The 19,964-nt window shown below is 38.2% G+C and overlaps 1 protein-coding gene across 1 annotated transcript in view; it reads right to left on the bottom strand.

The window, feature by feature from the left end:
- Nucleotides 1-786: 786 nt before the first annotated feature.
- The window catches only part of ATP6V1C1 (ATPase H+ transporting V1 subunit C1), a 38,130-nt gene continuing 18,952 nt past the window's right edge, over nt 787-19,964 (bottom strand). Inside the window, exons 3-13 of the mRNA XM_045861504.1 lie at nt 19,828-19,895; nt 14,640-14,725; nt 12,276-12,370; nt 10,500-10,591; nt 9,216-9,314; nt 7,807-7,875; nt 4,484-4,576; nt 4,285-4,378; nt 3,468-3,565; nt 2,497-2,623; nt 787-1,409 (exon numbers count right to left, since the gene is read on the bottom strand). Coding sequence (XP_045717460.1) covers nt 1,314-1,409; nt 2,497-2,623; nt 3,468-3,565; nt 4,285-4,378; nt 4,484-4,576; nt 7,807-7,875; nt 9,216-9,314; nt 10,500-10,591; nt 12,276-12,370; nt 14,640-14,725; nt 19,828-19,895 — 1,017 coding nt within the window. The 3' untranslated portion in view covers nt 787-1,313. The remainder of the gene's footprint in view (nt 1,410-2,496; nt 2,624-3,467; nt 3,566-4,284; nt 4,379-4,483; nt 4,577-7,806; nt 7,876-9,215; nt 9,315-10,499; nt 10,592-12,275; nt 12,371-14,639; nt 14,726-19,827; nt 19,896-19,964) is intronic.

Genomic DNA, 19,964 nt, shown 5'->3' with positions numbered 1-19,964 from the left:
CTCCTAATTACTGGGTTGGCCAAAAAGTCTGTTTTGTTTTTTCCATAAAATAAAAGACAGGTTTTTCATTTTCACCAATAATTTTACTGATTTGGATATTTTGAATATGTCAGCTATACCATGTCTCTCACATGGTATAACACTGACTGTTCTCAATTAATGTTTCGATTTGATCGCTATCAACTTCAGCTGGTCTACCTGACCGTGGAGCGTCACCCAGCGAGAAATCCCCAGCATGAAACTCTGCAAACCACTTTTAACATATTTGATCAGTCACAGCACCTTTCCCGTATACTGCACAAATCTTTTGTGTTTCAGTTGCATTTTTACCTTTCTTGAAATAATAAAGCATAATATGCTGAAAATGTTGCATATTTTCTTTCATCTTCAATATTAAAATGGCTACACAAAAATTCACCAATTTTGACAAGTTTTTTTTTAAATGCATGCTGATATGACAGCTGTCACAATACAAGCTAACAAAAGTGTTTCAAATGAAGTCAAAGACAGCTAAGCACCTTACAGAAGAAAAACAAATGAACTTTGTGGCCAACGCTGTATTTGAGAACTATGAGTCTAGTGTCCGAATGGAAATACCTATCATGCATGGAAAAATAATCTTCAAATTTGTGCTCTGATCCAAATTTGACACATTTAAATCATAACACAAGTCAGACACCTCATATATAACAAAACCCTAAAAGTGGCATAGGAAGTTAGCTATGATACCACTTGTCAAACTCTCAAACTGAATTGTAATCTTCTGAAGTTATACACACCACAATACACCTTTGCACAGGTAATTTTATTCTCTCCTGTGGGTGTCAACAAAGCTCATCAATTATATTTAAAACATTCAGAAAGCACATATCTGAATATTGTCACATATCTTCACATCATGATCAAGTAACTATTTAACAGTTATGTCTACTGAATACAGTGAACAAAATGGTATAAATGTTTATACCATTCCCTTGTAAACAAGGCTTTTGTGCACAATAGTAACAAATGGAATTATGCCTATCACAACATCGATGAGGAAAGACCTCTTTAAATAAACTATTCTGTTTATAAATAGACTCTGATTTTTTTTAGTACACATTTACAGACCTGATCAATAAAAAGAAACGAGACATACATTTCCCTTTAAAAAGAAACTGTTCAGAAATGGACTACAATGGGAGAATTCACCTAGGAAAAGGGGTCACGAGCAAGCAAAGGATAACAGAGTTAAAGGTACTGCCATACTTCAGCCTATTTCTGTTAGCTATTACACCAACACAAGGACAGGGCTGTCTGGGAGGAGCTCGTTTTTACTTGAATTCCAGCAAGTTGCAATCAATCTTGTAGTATACATAGGGGTAGTATTCCTGTTGACTCAGGTTTAAGCCTGGAATATCCATAGGTGCCTATGAAAAATTAGACAAATTATTTGATTATGTACTTACAGAAAGCAAACAAAGAAAGTATTACCATTTACCTTCCATTAACACCTACCCTGGACTAAGTTTATGCATTTATGCTAATTTAACCTCAGGTACACATTATCTCAATTTGCAAATGAGGAAACAATCCCAGAAAGGGCGACTTGCCCAAGGAAACAGACAGACACACAGTGAGTGGGAAGGCCAACTTCAAGCCCATTCTGACACCAATGCTTGTGTGTTTACCATGATCCTACCCCTCTGTACGTAACTGTAAAAAATTATTTTTTCTCAAGCTTGGGGTATTTGGTTTATGGGACACAAGGCTTATAAAATATTGAGTAGCAATAAACCAAATATGGTTTTAAAGATATCATATGTATGTATGTTATAAGAATTTACTGGTAGGTCAAATATTTAGACCTCATATTTTATTGACAATTCCATGAAAATGCAGAAGGTCATTTCTTGCATTTTCTTCTATCAAATAAACCTAAGTTTTCATGGGTTCTAAACTAATGTACGTGTGAGATACACCATCCTAAACTAAAGAGGAAAAGTATCAACATGTTTGAAATCAAAAATATAAAATAAAAGCCTACTACAATCTTAAACAGCAGCAATGACAAAAAACACATATACTTTGTTTATATTTTCTGTATAAAAGATATAAACACACACCATTTTAGAAAAACAATTTGCTTTACAATGCTTGTCTGTTTAACTCATTACTTCTACCAAGTGAAAATAACTGCTAATTTTCTTCTCTGCAACTTATAATTTTTGTAGACAAATAATATCACTGATTGGTTCTACATTTCTGCAACTATATACATCTGATTTATAGCAAGATAATAATTGGCTTTTAGGAATCGAAGCTCTAACTACCATAAAGCAGAGTAAACAAGGTAAATTACTTGCTACATTTATCTAACAAGCTAATTGAAAATCTCAATAATAAAAACAAAATGAGTTATCACAATGTTCACTATCCCTTTTCTGTCTTTTCCAATCATTTTTTCCGAAACTCATTCCAGTTCTTATTCTGTAAGGCTATCTAACAAGTACTTACATCAATAATAGCTGCCGCACTACTATCTAGATGTTTATACAATTCATATAATACTTCTCTTAGTCTCTTCATTGTTTTCTTATTGGGCTGAAGTAGCATTGCTTGAAAGTTCACTGGCAGGCCATACCTTATAAGGAAGCAAAAATATAGTATCTAACACAAAAAAACACATAGACTTTATAAAGCAAATACTCTCATACTGTTCTTGAAGCATAGCTAATGGGAAGAAGGTACCTCATACCAACAACCACCTCCACAAGTTCAACTAACATACACAGAAACTCAAACCTTCTCTGGTCCTCATTGTCCACTGGGTATTTTTCTTTAAAATTAGAGCCAACTGTCTACTAGAAATTACTTTAATTACTCTTCAATTTTTAAGGGAATCTATGAATAAAATAATGATAATATATAAACTTAATAAATACTTTCATGATAAACAACATGAAATTAACCACATCTACTTTAAAAATTCAAAGTAATTTAAAAAGAGTGAGCATAGCTGCAGATGTCTTTAATAATCTCTAATATGAGTAACAGGTACAGAAGATCATAGGATATTTAGATTTTAAGTATGTCAAATATGAACTATTTTTGGTTAAATAAAACAATGATTTCAAATAAAAGTCATTACTATACTGTGTACCAAACTACATGTAAATATCTGAAAGATCTTTCTTTTAAACAAACATTGGCTAATATTTTATGATCTACTTTTAACCTAAACAAACATATAAGGAAAAGTCGCAGAGGATAGCAGCACGGACCTCTCTGTCTGAACCCAGCGTTAAGGGACACAACAAGTGTGCACGTAACAAGCTGTACGACACGGGCAATCTCCGCTCGTGACTGGCCCTCTGGTTTCTACAAACGCATTTCCTACTACTGGGCCGCGTGTTACAGTGAAGAGGTCCGATATAAGGGCACCTACGAACTCTTCAGATCCAAGTTTCTCAATTAACTTTCTTTACCTTAGAACAGATTCAACAAAAACCCTCAAGGCTTTCACATGAATCCACGCAATAAATGCTTCACTGAAATTCACTTTCAGCCACCGCACAAGTGGTCCCTATAAAGAAGGAAAAAAATCACCACAAACTTGGTCTTGAAAAATGGCAATTAGGTATTAGAAGAATCAACTGGCTTTATTAGACATTTAACTGGTTAGGGTTAGATTTCTCCCAACTGAGACAATATGGTTTATAAAGTACTTAAAATAATTTAAAGTGAAACTGCCTGTATTTTCCTTTTCACTACAAGAGAAACACCTTTGCACTAATCACGTCTCCCCTGCCGTATAATCCCTTGGTCCTCACAATTATCCTGTATTTTAAGACGGCAAGAGAGTGGACACCAAACCCACGCCTGTTCCCCATTTTGCCTAGAATATCGTAACTCTCTAATGGTTTAAGTACAAATGGCTTCAGTAAAACACTGTGGCATTTAAAAAACCCGCTTTAAGAAAGTGAAAATTGTTACTGAAGAGAGAAAACTACACTACTTAAATCGCCCATTCCACTGCAGGGGCTCTGACTAACACCCTGAATTTAAAATGAATTTCTGATATGGCTTGAGATGGAGTAATGAATTTTAGGTATGTAAAGATAATCATTCACAAACCCAAGCTTGTTTAGAGAAAATTCCTTCTGATTATTTCATAGAAAAAGTAATTAAAATCAAATGTCTTAAATGAAAAATCAGAGTATTGCTGTCTTTTAAATCAAATAAAAGCAACACCAGTTTTTCTTCTGCTTAACACTGAGAACACTAAATATTAAGAACACATACAAATTGCTTTTTCTTGTCAGTAGAAAGCCTGTTCATTTCTTCTTTGTCTGCTTTCATCTCCTCTTCATTATACTGGAAGTCACGAACAATGAATCTAAATTTGGGAGGAAAAACCAAAATTGTCCATACCATGCACTGGTGATTTAACAAGTTAAAAAACAAACAAACAAACAAACAAACAAAAAACCAGTAATCTTACTTGTTTTCCCTGGCTTTGTGTCTGAAGTCATCAACTGCCTTCCTGAACAACGTGACATTACAAAGGTAACTATCTTGGTCCTCTGAGAGAACACTATGGAAAAAAGACAAAGTCCGTTGAAAACTTGGTGTGTACCTGCTCTCTCTCACACGGAAGACAGAAGGCAGCAACAGTGCAGGAGGAGGATACGCAGACCAAGCAGCCCTTCCCAAACCTGCCTCCACACTGAAGACACAGTGTTCCCGATGTTTCTGCTTACCGTCATAGCCCACATGACATCTACTGCTTCCGAACCAATAGTGTTAAACAGGAACTCAAGTAAAGCATCCAAATGCTATGAAGCATAATTTTCAATCCACATCAGTGCTGGGCTGGCTGAGGCAAAACTGTCCCTTAGCGGGTTTGTTCCCCGAGTCTCCTGTTTCCTTGCTAAGCATCCTCTTCTCTCTGGAAACCTAGCTCTCTGTTCCCCTCTCCAGCCCACCCTCTGCACTGCCAGCACCTCCTTCCTCAGATCTTTCCCTTTCTCTCACTGCAGCCTAGATCAAACCTTACACAACTGCCTAAATAACCTCTGAGAAAACACACTTTCATATTCATCTCAGGGCTCCGCATGTGGCTTTAGAAGATCCCGGTGAGGCCAGCACTTCTACCCAGTCACAGCTCTCCTGGTCACCACTGAAAAGACCTGCCACCTTCTCGGCTCCCCAGGCCACCTACCTGCCTGGTTGTCAAGACACCTTCCCTGCTTTTCTTCATAAAAGTGATCTCTGCGATCTCTGCTGCGAAACACAAGAAAGTTTTCTCGGCAAAACAGCTTTTGTGTGGTTTGTTCCAGGCCTTCCTAGTTCGGCTCCTGCGCCTCACCTGCAGCCCTAGGCCCCTGAACTAACACCTCCAGGAAGCCCCGCTGGGCCTGCAGCACTGCTTCTAACCACTGAGAAAGACAGAAGGGAACAGTGATCGGACCTAATCAAACCACCTTAACAAGTGAAAATGCATGGACGAAAAAGAAAGTGGTAATTCTGAAAGCACGAATGAGAAGCACCTCGCTCTGAACAGTTTTTCAACCAAAAAGAAGAACAGCAGCCCGTGCTCCGCTTCTTTGCTACACTGACAAGCATTTATGCACATCCCTGCGCATAACTACACGGCATGGCACTACTGCAAACTGTCCAAGAGTTTAAGACTTTAGGTAGAACATTTTGCAGATTTTACGCATTTTTAAAAAAGACTGTTCCAGGTTTGAGATGGTATTTCTCAATCTATTCTTCTACTTCAGAATTCCACACTTTCATCTTCACTTCCCCCCAAGACAGTCACTCAAGTGTTGCACCAAAAAGCAACAAGTCAAAGTATTACTACTTATAAATGAGTTTTTATAAAGCACTTAGAACAATGACTATCACAAAGTAATTAGTAAAAAATGTTAAGTACTATGATAGCCAAAAAGAATGTAGCCTCAAGGCACAGAGATCTTTCCTCAACAGCGGACAACACTCCCGATGAACCCACTGGGCCTGCCTGCCCTCCCCAGCCCCCCCCACCCTGTGAACTAACCGTCCTCCCGGTGCAGGCTGCACCTCTGCTCTGCTCTTGACGACTAAACGCAAACAGAAGTGTTCCCGTCAGCGATTCCAAATGGCGTCTGGGCGGAGACACAGAGCAGCACAGAGTTCCCGCTGGGTGAGGAAGGGCTGGGAACGCTCAGGTGGTCAGTGGGCGCCTACGGGTCGGTCAGAAGACCAGTACTGCCCGCACTAAATCGGTACTGCCTGCCACTTTCCCCCTGAAACTACTAAAGTGATTTTCAGATGTACATTTCTAAAGTAGTATTTTACAGTCCTTCTTTCAGAGTAAATCTGGGCCTACTTAACCAGCCTGCTCACCATTCCCCTGGAACTCAGGTCTGGCACACATACAACTCGGGCGGACATCCTGTGTGTTACTCTCGTCCCTCCCTGGCCTCCCAGACAAAGCCGACCTCTCCGGTTCTAATGCCCGCAGGGCATGGGGGTGTGAGACATGCTCTCTGTCAGAATAAAGAGCTTCAGCAGAAAACCAGCATCAAGACCCTGCCCTGTTTACCACATGAAGGGCTGATGTGAGTGGAAGGTACAGTGCCCCTCCCAGTTCTCACTCTGAAATTCATGATGGGCACAGGTTTGTGGTTTAGGTCTCAAAAATACTCAACATTTGTGAAACTACAATACTAATCACATGACTTTATATTTTGTAAGTCTTATCAAAGCCTTAAAATAACCTCACAACATGTACAAGGTAGGTGCTCTACTCACTTTACAAAGAAAATGAGGCCCAGAGAAGTTAAAAGACTTACCCCAGGTCACACAGCAAGTTGGAAGCAGAACGAGGAATAGAACTCAGACCCCTGGGTCCAGGACTCTTCCCACTATACTAAGCTACCTCCCATTTGACACAATGAAACTGGGAAAGAAAACGGTTCACGGGCCTGGCCTCACGAGTAGCACTTCCTACTGTCACCCATGCTTTCCTTCACCATGCCGCCACCTCCGAGGGTGCGGGTGCGAGTACACACACTGCCATTCAATACCGTCCCAGAGAACGCCTGGTGCGGAACAGCAGAATACAGAGAAAATGAGACGGCACGGTGTCAGAAAGAGTACACGCCTGGGAGCGGGGTCTGACTCCGCCACGGGGCACGGGAGAGCCTTAGGCCTTAAGCAGCTATTTAAGTCTTCTGCATTCTGACTTCCTCGTCTGTAAGAGTAACTCTTCAGACGACCTCACAGAATTGTTATAAGCAGACAATGTATGTTAGTCTATAAATTATAAAGTGCTTAATAAAAGTTTTTTTTTAATGGAAAGTATAAATCAGGTAGAACGTGCCACTGGACAATGGCAGTGGCGATTCGGAGGGCAACACAGAACCCTAAAGCCGCCCTGGTGCGCCGCCTTCACAAGGGAGTGAGCACTCGCCGCAGGCACCCTGGAACACTGAACAAACCATCTTCGGAAGGCAGCACGGTACAGCAGAAAAGGTGCCACACCAGAGACCTGGGTTCCAGTGCTAGCCCTGCATTCCCAGGACGTGTGACTCTGGGCAGACCACCTCACTTCTGTGGCCGCAAACGTCTACATCTGTAAACACGAGTGGGTGAATTGGACTGTGTGTCCCTTCCAGGTCTAAAATTATGATAGCTAGAATTAATATAACTTATTTATAAGGTGAAAAAGATGGTTCCAAAAGTATAAATTTCCCACAAAGATATTTCCTAATCCAACATCCAAATTATGAAAGGAATTTTCTAGGAAAGAAACGGATTACAAAGACTACTACTTACTTGCTAGACCTTGGAACTACCATTTCAGCTAGTGTTTCATACTGCTTAATCCAGTCATTGTGGTTTAACCTGCAGAAAAGGTACAACAAGCATTGGAAAAGAAAAATAAGTCCTACCTCCTGCCACATCCAGAAAGAAAAGAAATCATGGGACAAATAGGAAATTTGGCTATAGTAAATATATGTCAAATCTATCTAATAAAAATATTTACATTTCCTACTGAGAATGAATTTCAAACAAACTGAGTGAAGAGGTAACTATGGTTCACCACCCTTATATCCACTACCTACTGCAAAGCAGACACATCCTAGAGCTGAGTTTGGAAAGGAAGTAAGGCAAAACATATTTTCTAAATTACTTTCAAACTTTAGGGTTGACATGTATTACCTCATGCAAGAAAGAAAGGGAGAGAAAGAGACAGGGAGAGAAAGAGAGAGAGAGAAAGAGAGAGAGAGAAAGGGAGGGAAGCAGGGAAAGAAAGAGGCCACACCAAGAGCACTGTCACTTCCTGTTGGCGGCCATGTGAAGGCTGGACACAAGGGTATTTACTGAAAGCACTGAGTGCCAGGAAGTGTTGAGCAAAGTGCCAGTAAACCCTGCTGCCACAGAACAATTGTGCAACAACCTTCTCTAGAGAACACTGGCTTTGGGGGTTGTGGGAAGAGACAATTATGTCTATAATTTAAAATAAAGAACTATGGTATTTGTAGGCCAGGACAGAGAATAATTCATTATTACCTTATATAAGGTAATGCCTTGGTCCTATGTTTCAATTACAGTGTAGAGAAAACTATGAAAACTTCTGGTTTTAAACACAAATTTTATTTTTTTCGGTGGGAGGGGGAGGAAGGGAGAAAGGAAGGGAGGGAAACATTGATGTGCAAGAGAAACATTGACGGTTGCCTCTCACATGCCCCCAGCTGGGGACCTGGCCTGCAACCCAAGCTTATGCCGCTGCCTGGGAATCACCTGGTGACCTTTCAGATCATAGGCCAGCGCTCAATCCACTGAGCCACACCAGCCAGGGCCATCATTTGCTTCTTATATGGCTTAATTCATCCTAACCAAGCATAGAGATTTTTCAAAAAACAAAAACACAAGAACAAAGAGCTCTATATCTTGAAAAATTTAAATCTATTTTCTAAATCAAATACTTTAACCTAACTTTTTAATGAGCCAACTCTATTAAGCTGCTAAATTCATTTTGGTGCTTCAGTTTATAACTGAGGTCTCAGGTTATAACTAAACTCGACCATCCGTGCCACGTGGGTATGCTGGTTGACAGAAGGAAGGGCAGGTGACAGTCCCTTTACCTTCAGGTTTTATGGAAAGCCTAAAATTACCATACCAGTTTTGACCACTTTTCTTGTATTTTAACAAGTAAAAACCTTCGTAATAAAAAGACATACTTGGGAACTACAACCAGTAACGTGACGAGATACTCTGAATCAAGAACGAAGTCATCCTTCTTCACAATTTCTGCTAGACTTCTAGTTAGCAAACTTCCCCTGAGGAAGGAGAAAGAAATCATTAGGCTGATAATTACATGCTCCCACAACACAAGTAAAGAAACAGCAAGCTAATTATATCCACATATACTATACAGACATCTCAAGAGAGACACTGGTCTAGTTAACATTTTTACTTTATAAGTTGTCAAAATTTAGCCATTTCTCACCCCTACAACCAAAAAAATGTCAATTTATCAAAATAGGTCTCAAGTGTCTCCCTTCGTGTTTGCTCTAATTAATGTAACTTGGGTCTTCTCTTGATTACATATGTAATATCTAGACTGAGAAAGTGTTATTCATTAGATTTTAATTAAAGTCTATTTCATTGTAATTATGAAATGATATGATCTCAGCACAACCCTTGGTTCTCCTCCCTCTCCCTGGGTATCATTTGATACCAGGCAATTTTGGTTAGTTAGCCCAGTAGTCAGCTCTTCCAAATCAGTCTTCATCTGGTCTCCCAGTACGGATCCTCTGCTGATGGATGTATCTTGCCTGTTCACACCACTGACAGTATACGAATCAACCAGCTTTTCCTCTGGGATATAAATGCTTAACAGTTAAGTGCTTAAAGCTGTGCTTGTAGTAGTCCTGCTACCAGGAGATCAGCCAAAAGGAATGTGTTCAGTTTAAGGAAACCTGTGCAAAACCTCTAAACTGGGAAAACGAAGAATGAGTACTGCATTATAAAAGGATTCTTCTACAGAAGTCTTTTAACCAGATTCTGCAATTAAACTATGATTTAAAACAATTTTAGACATTTTTTCATCAAATGCACAAAGGCATAAACCAGGGTTGAGCTCTTAAGTATCACTCGCAAGTATGAAAAATCAGTTTCACGTCTATTTTGATTAGACTCAATTAATAAACTTTTCTCCATGAAGTGAAAAAATAAATAGCTGTAACTCACTAAACCCCAACAATATCTCATTCAGTGCATGCTAGAATACTTCTCTGATTTTTTTTCTAAATCCTTGCTCAGGGATATGTTTATTGATTTTAGAAAGAGAGAGGAAGGGGGCGGGGGGGGGGAGAAACATGGATCAGCTGCCTCCTGTACACACCCCAGCCAGGGATCAAACCTGTAACCCTTTGGTGTGCAGGACGACACCCCAACCAACTGAGCCACCCGGCCGGGCACTTCTGTGATTCCTCATATTCACAAACACTGGGTATGCTTACGCATTCTTTCGTTCCAAATTCTGAAGATTCCCCTTCAGGTTATTATATGCAGATGCTCGAGATTTCAGGTCATTGTCGATCTGAGTTACTCCCTTTAAAAAAAAAAAAAAAAAGAGGCCAGGTATTCCTAATCTACATCTGCTAATATAAGGTAACTGTACTTAAACAAACATTAACTTTAAAAAAAACAACTCCTAGTTCCTGATGTAAAAATATTCTGTTTTTTAAAGCACAACTTTAAAAGGTCATTTAAGAAAATAACCTAATGGGGGGAAGGTGTATTAAATGGTAATGGAAAAAAAATACAATAAAGATTAAATTTAAAAGAAAAAAGAAAATAACATACTTTCATAACATATTTCTAATAACAATGGTAACTTCCATATGAATCTTTTTTACTCAAGATAATATTTTAGTCTTCGTGTATTTTAATTATTTACTGTATTACTTCTTAAACCTAAATGGAATCTAGGCCAACAGGTTTAGAGATTATTAATTAAAAAGCTTTAATTCACAAGGCTGACGGACTGTTCCCAAAAGGAGCTAAGTTAGTTTTATTGTTCACAACTCTACTATTATTACACAAAGAGTTTTCTCAATGTAATTTGAATTGCAGTTGAATTTATTTATGAATGTTACAAGAGCTGATTAAAACTGCTAACAATTAGGGAGAAAACACAAAGCAGTGGATTTCACACTTGAGTACCTTGAGTCTGGCCCCTTAAACCATTTAACCATCCTGACATCCTGATTTAATATTTGAAAAACCAGCTTCAGCTCAGCTCTACCATTATTACTTAGCCGTGTGATACTGGGTAAGTCACTTCACTTACTCTGAGCCTGCTTCCTCATCTATCATAATATCAGGAAGAGGAACACTAAATCCTTGACAAGAATTGAAAGAAAATAGGCTCAGTCATAGTATGAGCACTACTGTATAATATTATCAAACTATTAATTCTCATTAAATTACATGATGACTTTAGTTAAATACTTGAAAATCTATTCAGTTACATTTAACTATAGAGTAGACTATACAAATAAAGTCATTGAGAATCAAGAAATGTCTGTCCAAGTAATTTACACCACACTTTTTATTCTATAGCCAGGTCACAAAAATACTAACAACAGTAAGTCTTCATCTATTTGCCTCATTATAATTTCAGGTTAAGACTTCTATATTGCCTCTCAAGCTCCAGGACTTTGCAATATAAAAAGGAGCTTTTAACTCAGTGAGTTCATGGATGGGCTGCAGGATTTGTGTACTCCCTGGAGCTGTTCATAAAATCACGTGGTACATAAACACAGGCACCATTCCAGGTAGAGAGGCAATACTGAATGTCAGAAGGCATCAGAGAACACAAAGTTTAACGTCTAAGTCAGTGCTGGACATAAACACACCTAAGGGGCCATTACCATCTATGTGACTCACAAATCCTATTCAATAGACTCTGATTTCCCATTCCACATGATCTCAGTTACCCTTAAAATCTACATACAATATAGAATTTTAATGTTTCCTTTCTTACTTAAACACTGTTGATGCAACATTAAAGTTAACTATGTAAATGAACTACATAATTTGGATAATCTATACATGAAAGTGCTATCCTTTTGTTTTTAGCAAAGTAGTAGGAGTACCTCCTATTTGTATCAGTCACATATAACTAAGTTGCCTTTCCAAAACCTAAAGAGTATTTCCATAGCTAACTGCTTATAAAATAAATGAAGCCACCACAAATCAATGTGTCCTACCTGTGTCATTTTTTATCTTACCTTGGCAATTATTTCAGAAATATTTTTCAGGGACTGCTTGATTGGGTATTTAGCCATGTCCCACTGAAACCTTGTTATATAAGTAACCAAGTCAACTGAAATAAGGGAATAAGTTAATTACTAAGGAGAAGCAATACGATTTTTTATAGTTTGCTATACAGTAAACATTCATAATTTAATACTGAAATTGCTATTGAAAAAAACTGGTAAAGAGGTCATCATTTCCAAAGCATTCTGATTAAATAACGGTGGAACTATACTGAGTATGATGAATTAATTAAAATTCTCCTTGCAATCTGATTGGATCTCTTATCCTTACTCAACATTTAATATATATTAAAATACTCCTTCTAATTTGATAACTTAATAAATGCAATATGTATATTCCCATGGTATGCCTCATATGTAGGAAAGAGATACAAAGATAAAGAAAACTGCTTCAAATTTTCTCCTCAATTAGCAGCATTTGACAAAAGTATGCCCTGTCTTTGCCAAATTACCCAAACAAATTGAAAATAAACTTGTCTGTTAACACCATGTGATGATTGTCCCTAGGGGCCTATACTTCAACAATCTTCAAAACACAGAACCTTTTACTTTCGAATAAAAAGAATAAAAATTTTAGAGCCAAAGAGACGGTCAATAACTTTTCCTGAAAGTTTTAGTCATCAAGATGACTTTACTCCTCAAGCCTGATCCCATGAGACTTGGGGTCAGGGAACCCAAATGTCAAGTATGGCTAACTGGCAAAAATAATTCATCTCAAAATATCATTCTTTCCTCAGCTTCTCCCCATTTAATACCAACAACAACAACAACGGAGACGGTGCTTCCAAAATCAATTTGAAAGGCACTGCCCCCTAGACTGTCAAGCCCCTTTCCACCTACTAGACTGGCACCCTAGTTCATCAGACATCTAAAAGATAAGGAAAACTGCCCGAAATTAGCATATCCACCTTCTGTCCTTATGTCCCAAACAAAAGTTAACACAAACAGTAAATCAGATCAGGAGCACTTTCAAAACAAAGAGCAGAAATAAATTATATGTTTTTATAGACTATGTATTTATTGAAGATATACTTATTTGCAAGGAGAAGAAATGAGATTAGAGAAACATGGATTTAAAATACTGTTACTTTAGAGAGTTTAACCATACTACTCCATGCTGCTGCCTTGGCATCCACTGTGTGTGGCCAAGTGGCCTGGAGGGGCCTAGAAATTACACTACCCCTCCCATCAATAGCAGCCCTATATAACAGCCTGCAGGCTCACAACTCAATGTGAGTTCTTGAGATAACTCTCCCACTGCCTAGGGCCTTTCTCTCGTGGACCCTTTAGATAAGACACTTTCCAAGTTACCAAAACCCTACTCTTTCTGGTCTGAACTGACCTACTAGGACTTAGCCTGAGAACCACAAAGCACGCCACCCACAGACCCCATTAAAGGCACCTGTCCCAACACTCTTGGCTGTACCCTGCCCTGCCTTGACCACTCCCCCTGCCCTGCCTCCTCCAGGAGCTGCGAGTAATACACTTCTCTATTTCACTTTCCCTTGAGGTCTCTTGTTGGACAGCAGCTCACCATTCCATGACACTCCCATCCCATGATCCCCTGGAGCTCTAGTTAACAAATGTTAATTTGACAAAATCACATCAGTGACCTTATCATGGATTTAATTATATGTATTATAAAGACATAACTAAAGATCAGCCTACTTTAAAATGAAGCAAATGCTAACATGGTATTTCCCAAGAAAACAACAAATCCAAGTACAAATGACAATGTCAAAGCCATCTTTACAAAGCCATTATTACACAGAGCAAACTCAATGTAAATGTTAGGTTCTAGCTACAGAAAGATCAGTACTAGACTACTGTATAGGTACTAAGGTAAAGAAATGTCGCATTCAAGTTTGAAGGCAGGGGACATTACTCTGTAATAAAAAAATAATTTTTATTCTAAGGCTTTAGCAGTTGGATGCTATTAAATTTTTAAAGGTTAGAAAAGACAAAAGTACTTAACTAAAAAAATGCTCAAACACATAACTTGGAAACACACTTGCAAATGTCAGGTAACATATAAATCCCAGAAAGAACTAAGGTAAATCTTTATAATACTGCATCTGGAAGGACCTGACATCCATATCATAAGCTATATTATATATTATGTAAGACTGTCTCACATGAGCCTGTGTTTCAGGGGCAGGTTGTAACTAGCAGTATCACCGAATTCAGTAATTACTATATTTTAATAGCTATTACATTTAAGATCCTTATCTATAGATTTAAATTCTTTTTTTTGTTTTTGAAGCTTAGTCATTCTCTTTATACAAGTCAACATCAAATCATGAAACATTAGCTTACCTCCGTTTGCCAAGAGATTCTCCTGAACCTTGTCTTTACTGTCCTCTAATACGTCAGCCATATATTGAGCCACTTTCTTAACCACCCTTAAGAGAAAAAAAAAACACACACATCATTTTCAGGGAAAAAAAAAGACCTGAATTCCATGCTATACAATGAACACATTACATAAAGACATAAATTTGACTATATGTCTCCTTATGCATATCTATATAATATAGAACAAATGGATCCTAGCTTCTATAAATAATGTTTGAAGGACAGACCAGACCAAAATTTTTATGTATAACTCAGCTGAATAACTGTTTATTAGTCTGGAAAAAAACAAGTAGTAAGAAATAGCCTATAAAGAGCCATGTGGTATAAACTGAAAAGCTAGGCAATGGATCTGACTACAAGGACCAAGAACAAAGGAAGAGGCAGAGAGCCAGCACTCACCAACTACATGCTTTTCCAGCATGCAACAGAATACAAGCAACAACACTGACGATGAATGAGGTCCTACCTCATTTATGCATTAACTATTTATGGAGCACTTACATTTGCAAGGAGGAAGCCTATACAAGAAACCTTAGTGCCAAAACTTCTGAGGCACCTAGATATCACCCTGTTGGTCCTTCATTTCATAAGAAAAGACACCAAGTTACAAAGAGAATAAGTCACAAAAGTCACAAAACCAGTCAGTGGCAGATCTGTGATCAGAAACATGGTGTCCTGACTCTGGAGTTCAGTGTTCTTTCCCCCGTCCACGTGTGCCTCTAGGCCCTACATATTCCAAACTATGTAAGGTAAACAAAGATCACTCACTTCACACTGCTTAAAGGTGAACTGGAGAGCTACCAAAACATACAAATGACTAAATCCAAAGCAATCTGTGATAAGTGCCAGTGCAGATGATCAGGTTGGAGGAACAGAGAAGCATAAAGGAAAAGGGATCACTGCCAGCGACTGTAATCAAGAAGCACGTGGCTCATGAACAGGGTCATGAAGGGCAGGAACGGTTTTGAAAGGATGACTAGACCGGAAGAAAGTACATTCTCGCCACAGGGCATCAGATGAGCCCAAACCAGGAGAGGCAGAAGCGCAACTGACACTCAGAGAACGACGACGACGGGTCCAGACTGCCTGGACCGGCACACTGCGGCGAAGGGGATGCTGCGCTAGGAGGGCAGGCCGGGACAGACCGCAGGCAGCAACAGACCGCAGGCAGCCTCCGACGTCACACTTCAGAAGGAAGGGTAACGTGGTCAAATCAGGGCTCCGGATTATCTGATGACTGTGTGCTCACTGGCAGGGAGGGTAAACTGGAAGTCAAATGAAGAAATTCCTACACAATAACCAATAAGGACCAGAAAAATGGACAGAAGGGCTAAATTTGAATGACCTCAAGCTAGGAAAGTGAAACAATTTCAGAAAAAAATGTAAGCTATAAGTCTCCGATATGTTTAACTTGGGGTTTGTACATACACTTTTGGCCGTGTCTCCAAAATTTTCACCTATTCCTTCAGAGGAAACAAACTACTATTCCCATGTAAGTTAGTTAGCAAGTATCTTGTAAGCAGAATCGTTTGCTATGAACATTCAAAAATGTGCATACATTTACCTTAGAAACAGTTCAAAGTACAGAACTTTCTGGCACCACATTTACACACTAATGTAATACTGATTCAGAACTTTACAACCTCCCTATGCATCTCTACAAGCCTATGTCAATGTACACCTGGTCACCTTAAAAAAACAAAAACGGCTCAAACGATCAGACTGCTGAAAAAGATTAAACTATAATTTGTTCCACACAGCATAATATTTAGACTTTAAAAATTGGAACATTTAAGTCACTGAGCTACCATCTTGTCAATTCTGCCAAGGCCTAACAACCACGTGACTTTTAAATTCTTCCTCTTTTTCAGGAAGACTAGTAAGACAAGACTGCACAACAGTGCAGAAAAGAACAGCTGACAAACCACACAAGTGACCCAATCCTACGGACTACATGAACTACACTGCTGTGAAAACTTTTCGGACTCCTTCCTAGAAAAATGTGAGCAACCCTTACACTACATTTGGGACAGTCCACTGACAATTTAAAGACAGACCTATAAAGACATAAAGGTATTTAGTAAGAATGCAGGTAAGTGTTAATAATTACATTCTCAGGATCCACCCTTCTCAATGTCTCATTGGTTGTCCTGCCCTGAAACTGTAATGAGGTAGATGAAACTGTAAGGAAGACCATAATCTCAGGAAGAGCAACCACAGAAAGTTTCTTCAAACTCTAAATTAAACACCTGTACTCAAGAAACCAAGAGATGACCATGTAGTCCTTTGAGAATACCATCAATAATTATTTTCACATTTGCTCTACGTGAATGCATGGAATTATTAACCTTATATGTAATGTGTTCATTTTTGTTCATCCTCTTTTCCATTCTATTGTCAAGTGCCCGGCCTTTGATATCTCTTACCTAATCTACTGTAAAACTGTCTCCTAACCAGTCTTCTTGGGTCCAGTATTAAAGACTATCAGCATATCTTTAGGTCTGTTTATTTCCTTACTACATGTTGTTATGTTCAAAGATCTCTCTGGAACATCTCAGCCTCTATTACCGGAGCCCTTGCATTATGGTGGTTCTATCAATTCAGAAAACCCTGACAACATAAATAGTACACCCTTCTGCACAGGTTTCAAGAATAAATCCCCTTCTATTCAAACCTGTTCCCTTAAAGCTTTAGTTAAATGTACATTTCTAAGATTCTCCAAAATTCTGTATTTTACAAAATATGCCTATTTACTTAAGCCTAAGTATTTAAAAGCTATGTATACCAAAAGTAAAGGAATTGATTCTGCCAATTAATCAAAATGCAGAGAGTTATCAAGGATCCCATACCCAACTTCAGCTAAAATACACAATAACTAAATTCTAAAAGCTACTGAAACTGTGGGTTAGAAAAATTCTTCTAATGAAACTAAATTCTGAAAACAAAAGCATCACCGTCTTCAAATAAATTATACAGCATCCCATGTTCATGGATCAAAGACTTATCAATATTATTAGGATGGCAATGCTCTTCAAACTGATCTATAGGTTCAACACAATCCCCACCCAAACTCCAGCTGACTTCTTGGCAGAAATATGATACAATGATCCTGAAATTCACGCAGAAATGGAAGGAACCAGAATAGCCAAAACAATCTTGAAAAAAAACCCAACATTGGAGAACTCATACTTCCTCATTTCAAAACTTACTACAAAGCTACAATAATCAAGACAATGTGGTACTAGCACAAAAATAGAAATATGGAATAGAGAAATATGAAATAGAACTGCAAGTCCAGAAATAAACTCTTGTGTTTATGTTCAAACTGACTTTTGGCAAGGGTGCCCAGACAACTCGATGGAGAAGGAACAGTCTTCAGCAAACGGTGCTAGAACAACTAGACGTCTACGTGTAAAGGAATGAGGGTGGACTCCTATCTCACACCCTATACAAAATAAACTCAAAACTGATCAAAGACCTACACGTAGAAGCTAAAACTATAAAACTCTTAGAAGAAAAAATAGGCATAAAACTGTATAACTGTGGATTAAGCAAAGTTTCTTAGATATGAAATTAAAACTAAATTGGACAAAACTAAATTGGACATTGAAATAAAAAATTTGTGCTTCAAAGGGGACAGTCTCAAGAAAATAACCACCCACAGAATGGGAGAAAATATTTGCAATTCATCTGATAGGTATCTAGAATATATAAAGAAATATTATAACTTAATAATAAAAAGACAAGTAAGCCAATGTATGAATGGGCACAGGATCCAAAACTGACCTTTTTCCGAAGAAACATAAATGGCCAATAAACACATGATAAGATGCTCGATCAACAAACAATCATTAGCCACCGGGAAAATGCAAATCAAAAACAATAAAATACTACTTCATGTCCACTAGGATGGCTATAACCAAAAAGGTGAACAGTTAACAAGTGTTGGGGACCAACTGTAACAGAACAACGACAAAAAAAGGACTATGGAGAAATCAGAACTTTCGGACACTGCTGGGGGACTGTCAGACGGTGTGGCCCCTGTGGGAAACAGCCTGGCAGTTCTGCACAAGTTAAAAGCGGAGTTACCGATGACCCGGCAATTCCACTCCTAGGTGCGTACATACCCAAGAGAAATGAAAACATTATGAATGTACAAAAACTATACACAAGTATTCATAGCAGCTTTATTCATATTAGCTAAAAAGTGGAAATGACCTGAATGTCCATCAACTGATGATAAATTAATAAAATGTGGTATATCTACACAATGAAATATTATTTGGTAATACAAAGAAATTAAATACTGATACATGCTACAATGTGGAAGAACCTTGAAAACACTATTAGATTAAATTTTATAGGTGAATTAATTATAAATTAATTTTGTCAATTGTAGTGGCTGAGGTAATAGTAATATTCTTGTGCACTGTGACAGTATTATTGCTTGGAACTTAAACCATCTTAGAGTTAGATATGAGGAAACAAAAATGACTGGTCACCATCTCCTTTTTTTTTTTACCCTTATATATCACTCAACAACTAGTTTCTCTCCCTTTTGTCAGTTCCCATTGTGAATTTTTCAAAAGAAGTACTGTTTCTAGGTGCCAGCCAATAAACTGTCATACACAATGGAAAATGATATGCCTCAGGATTCACTGTAAGTTTTAATAAAATTTAAAAAATTTTTAAGAGAAACCATTGTTTAAAAAAATGTTTTCCTGATGCCACTTATTTGAAAATGGTCACAAGAGATCACATGTTGCAGGATTCCAACAAAATGCCCAGACGAAGCAAATCCATACCGTCAGAAAGCAGAGTGAGCAATTAGGAGGCAGGGAGTGACAGACTGTGGTCATGGCTGCCCAGCTCTGTGAACATACTAAAAACCACTGCATTGTACATTTTAAATAGGTAAATTGTATGATATATACATTGTATCTCAATAAAAATGATAATTTCACATTTTGAACAGGTATATGTTATTGTATGTAAACTGTATCACCACAAAGTTGATTACAAAGAAAGAGTCATCTTATCTAAAACCATTCCATAAGCACATTATACATGTGATAAAAAACCCAATGTCCAGGCAGCCTGATGACAGTGACCCTCACTTTGCTCTGATCTGTGCATACAGGTACATTACCCTTCTACGAATGCATCCAGTTTAGCCAGTTCATCCGACAGACCAACCAAGACATCCAGTGTGCCAACCTAGAGAGGCAACACAGCAGTTTATGACTTAGGTTTCTTTTTACAAGATGATACAACACTTAATTTGAA

The sequence above is a fragment of the Phyllostomus hastatus genome, unplaced genomic scaffold, assembly GCF_019186645.2.
Source record: "Phyllostomus hastatus isolate PE091 unplaced genomic scaffold, TTU_PhHast_1.1 phas_scaffold_21, whole genome shotgun sequence".
Lineage (NCBI taxonomy): Eukaryota > Metazoa > Chordata > Mammalia > Chiroptera > Phyllostomidae > Phyllostomus > Phyllostomus hastatus.
This window is presented reverse-complemented; position numbering and strand designations above follow the sequence as displayed.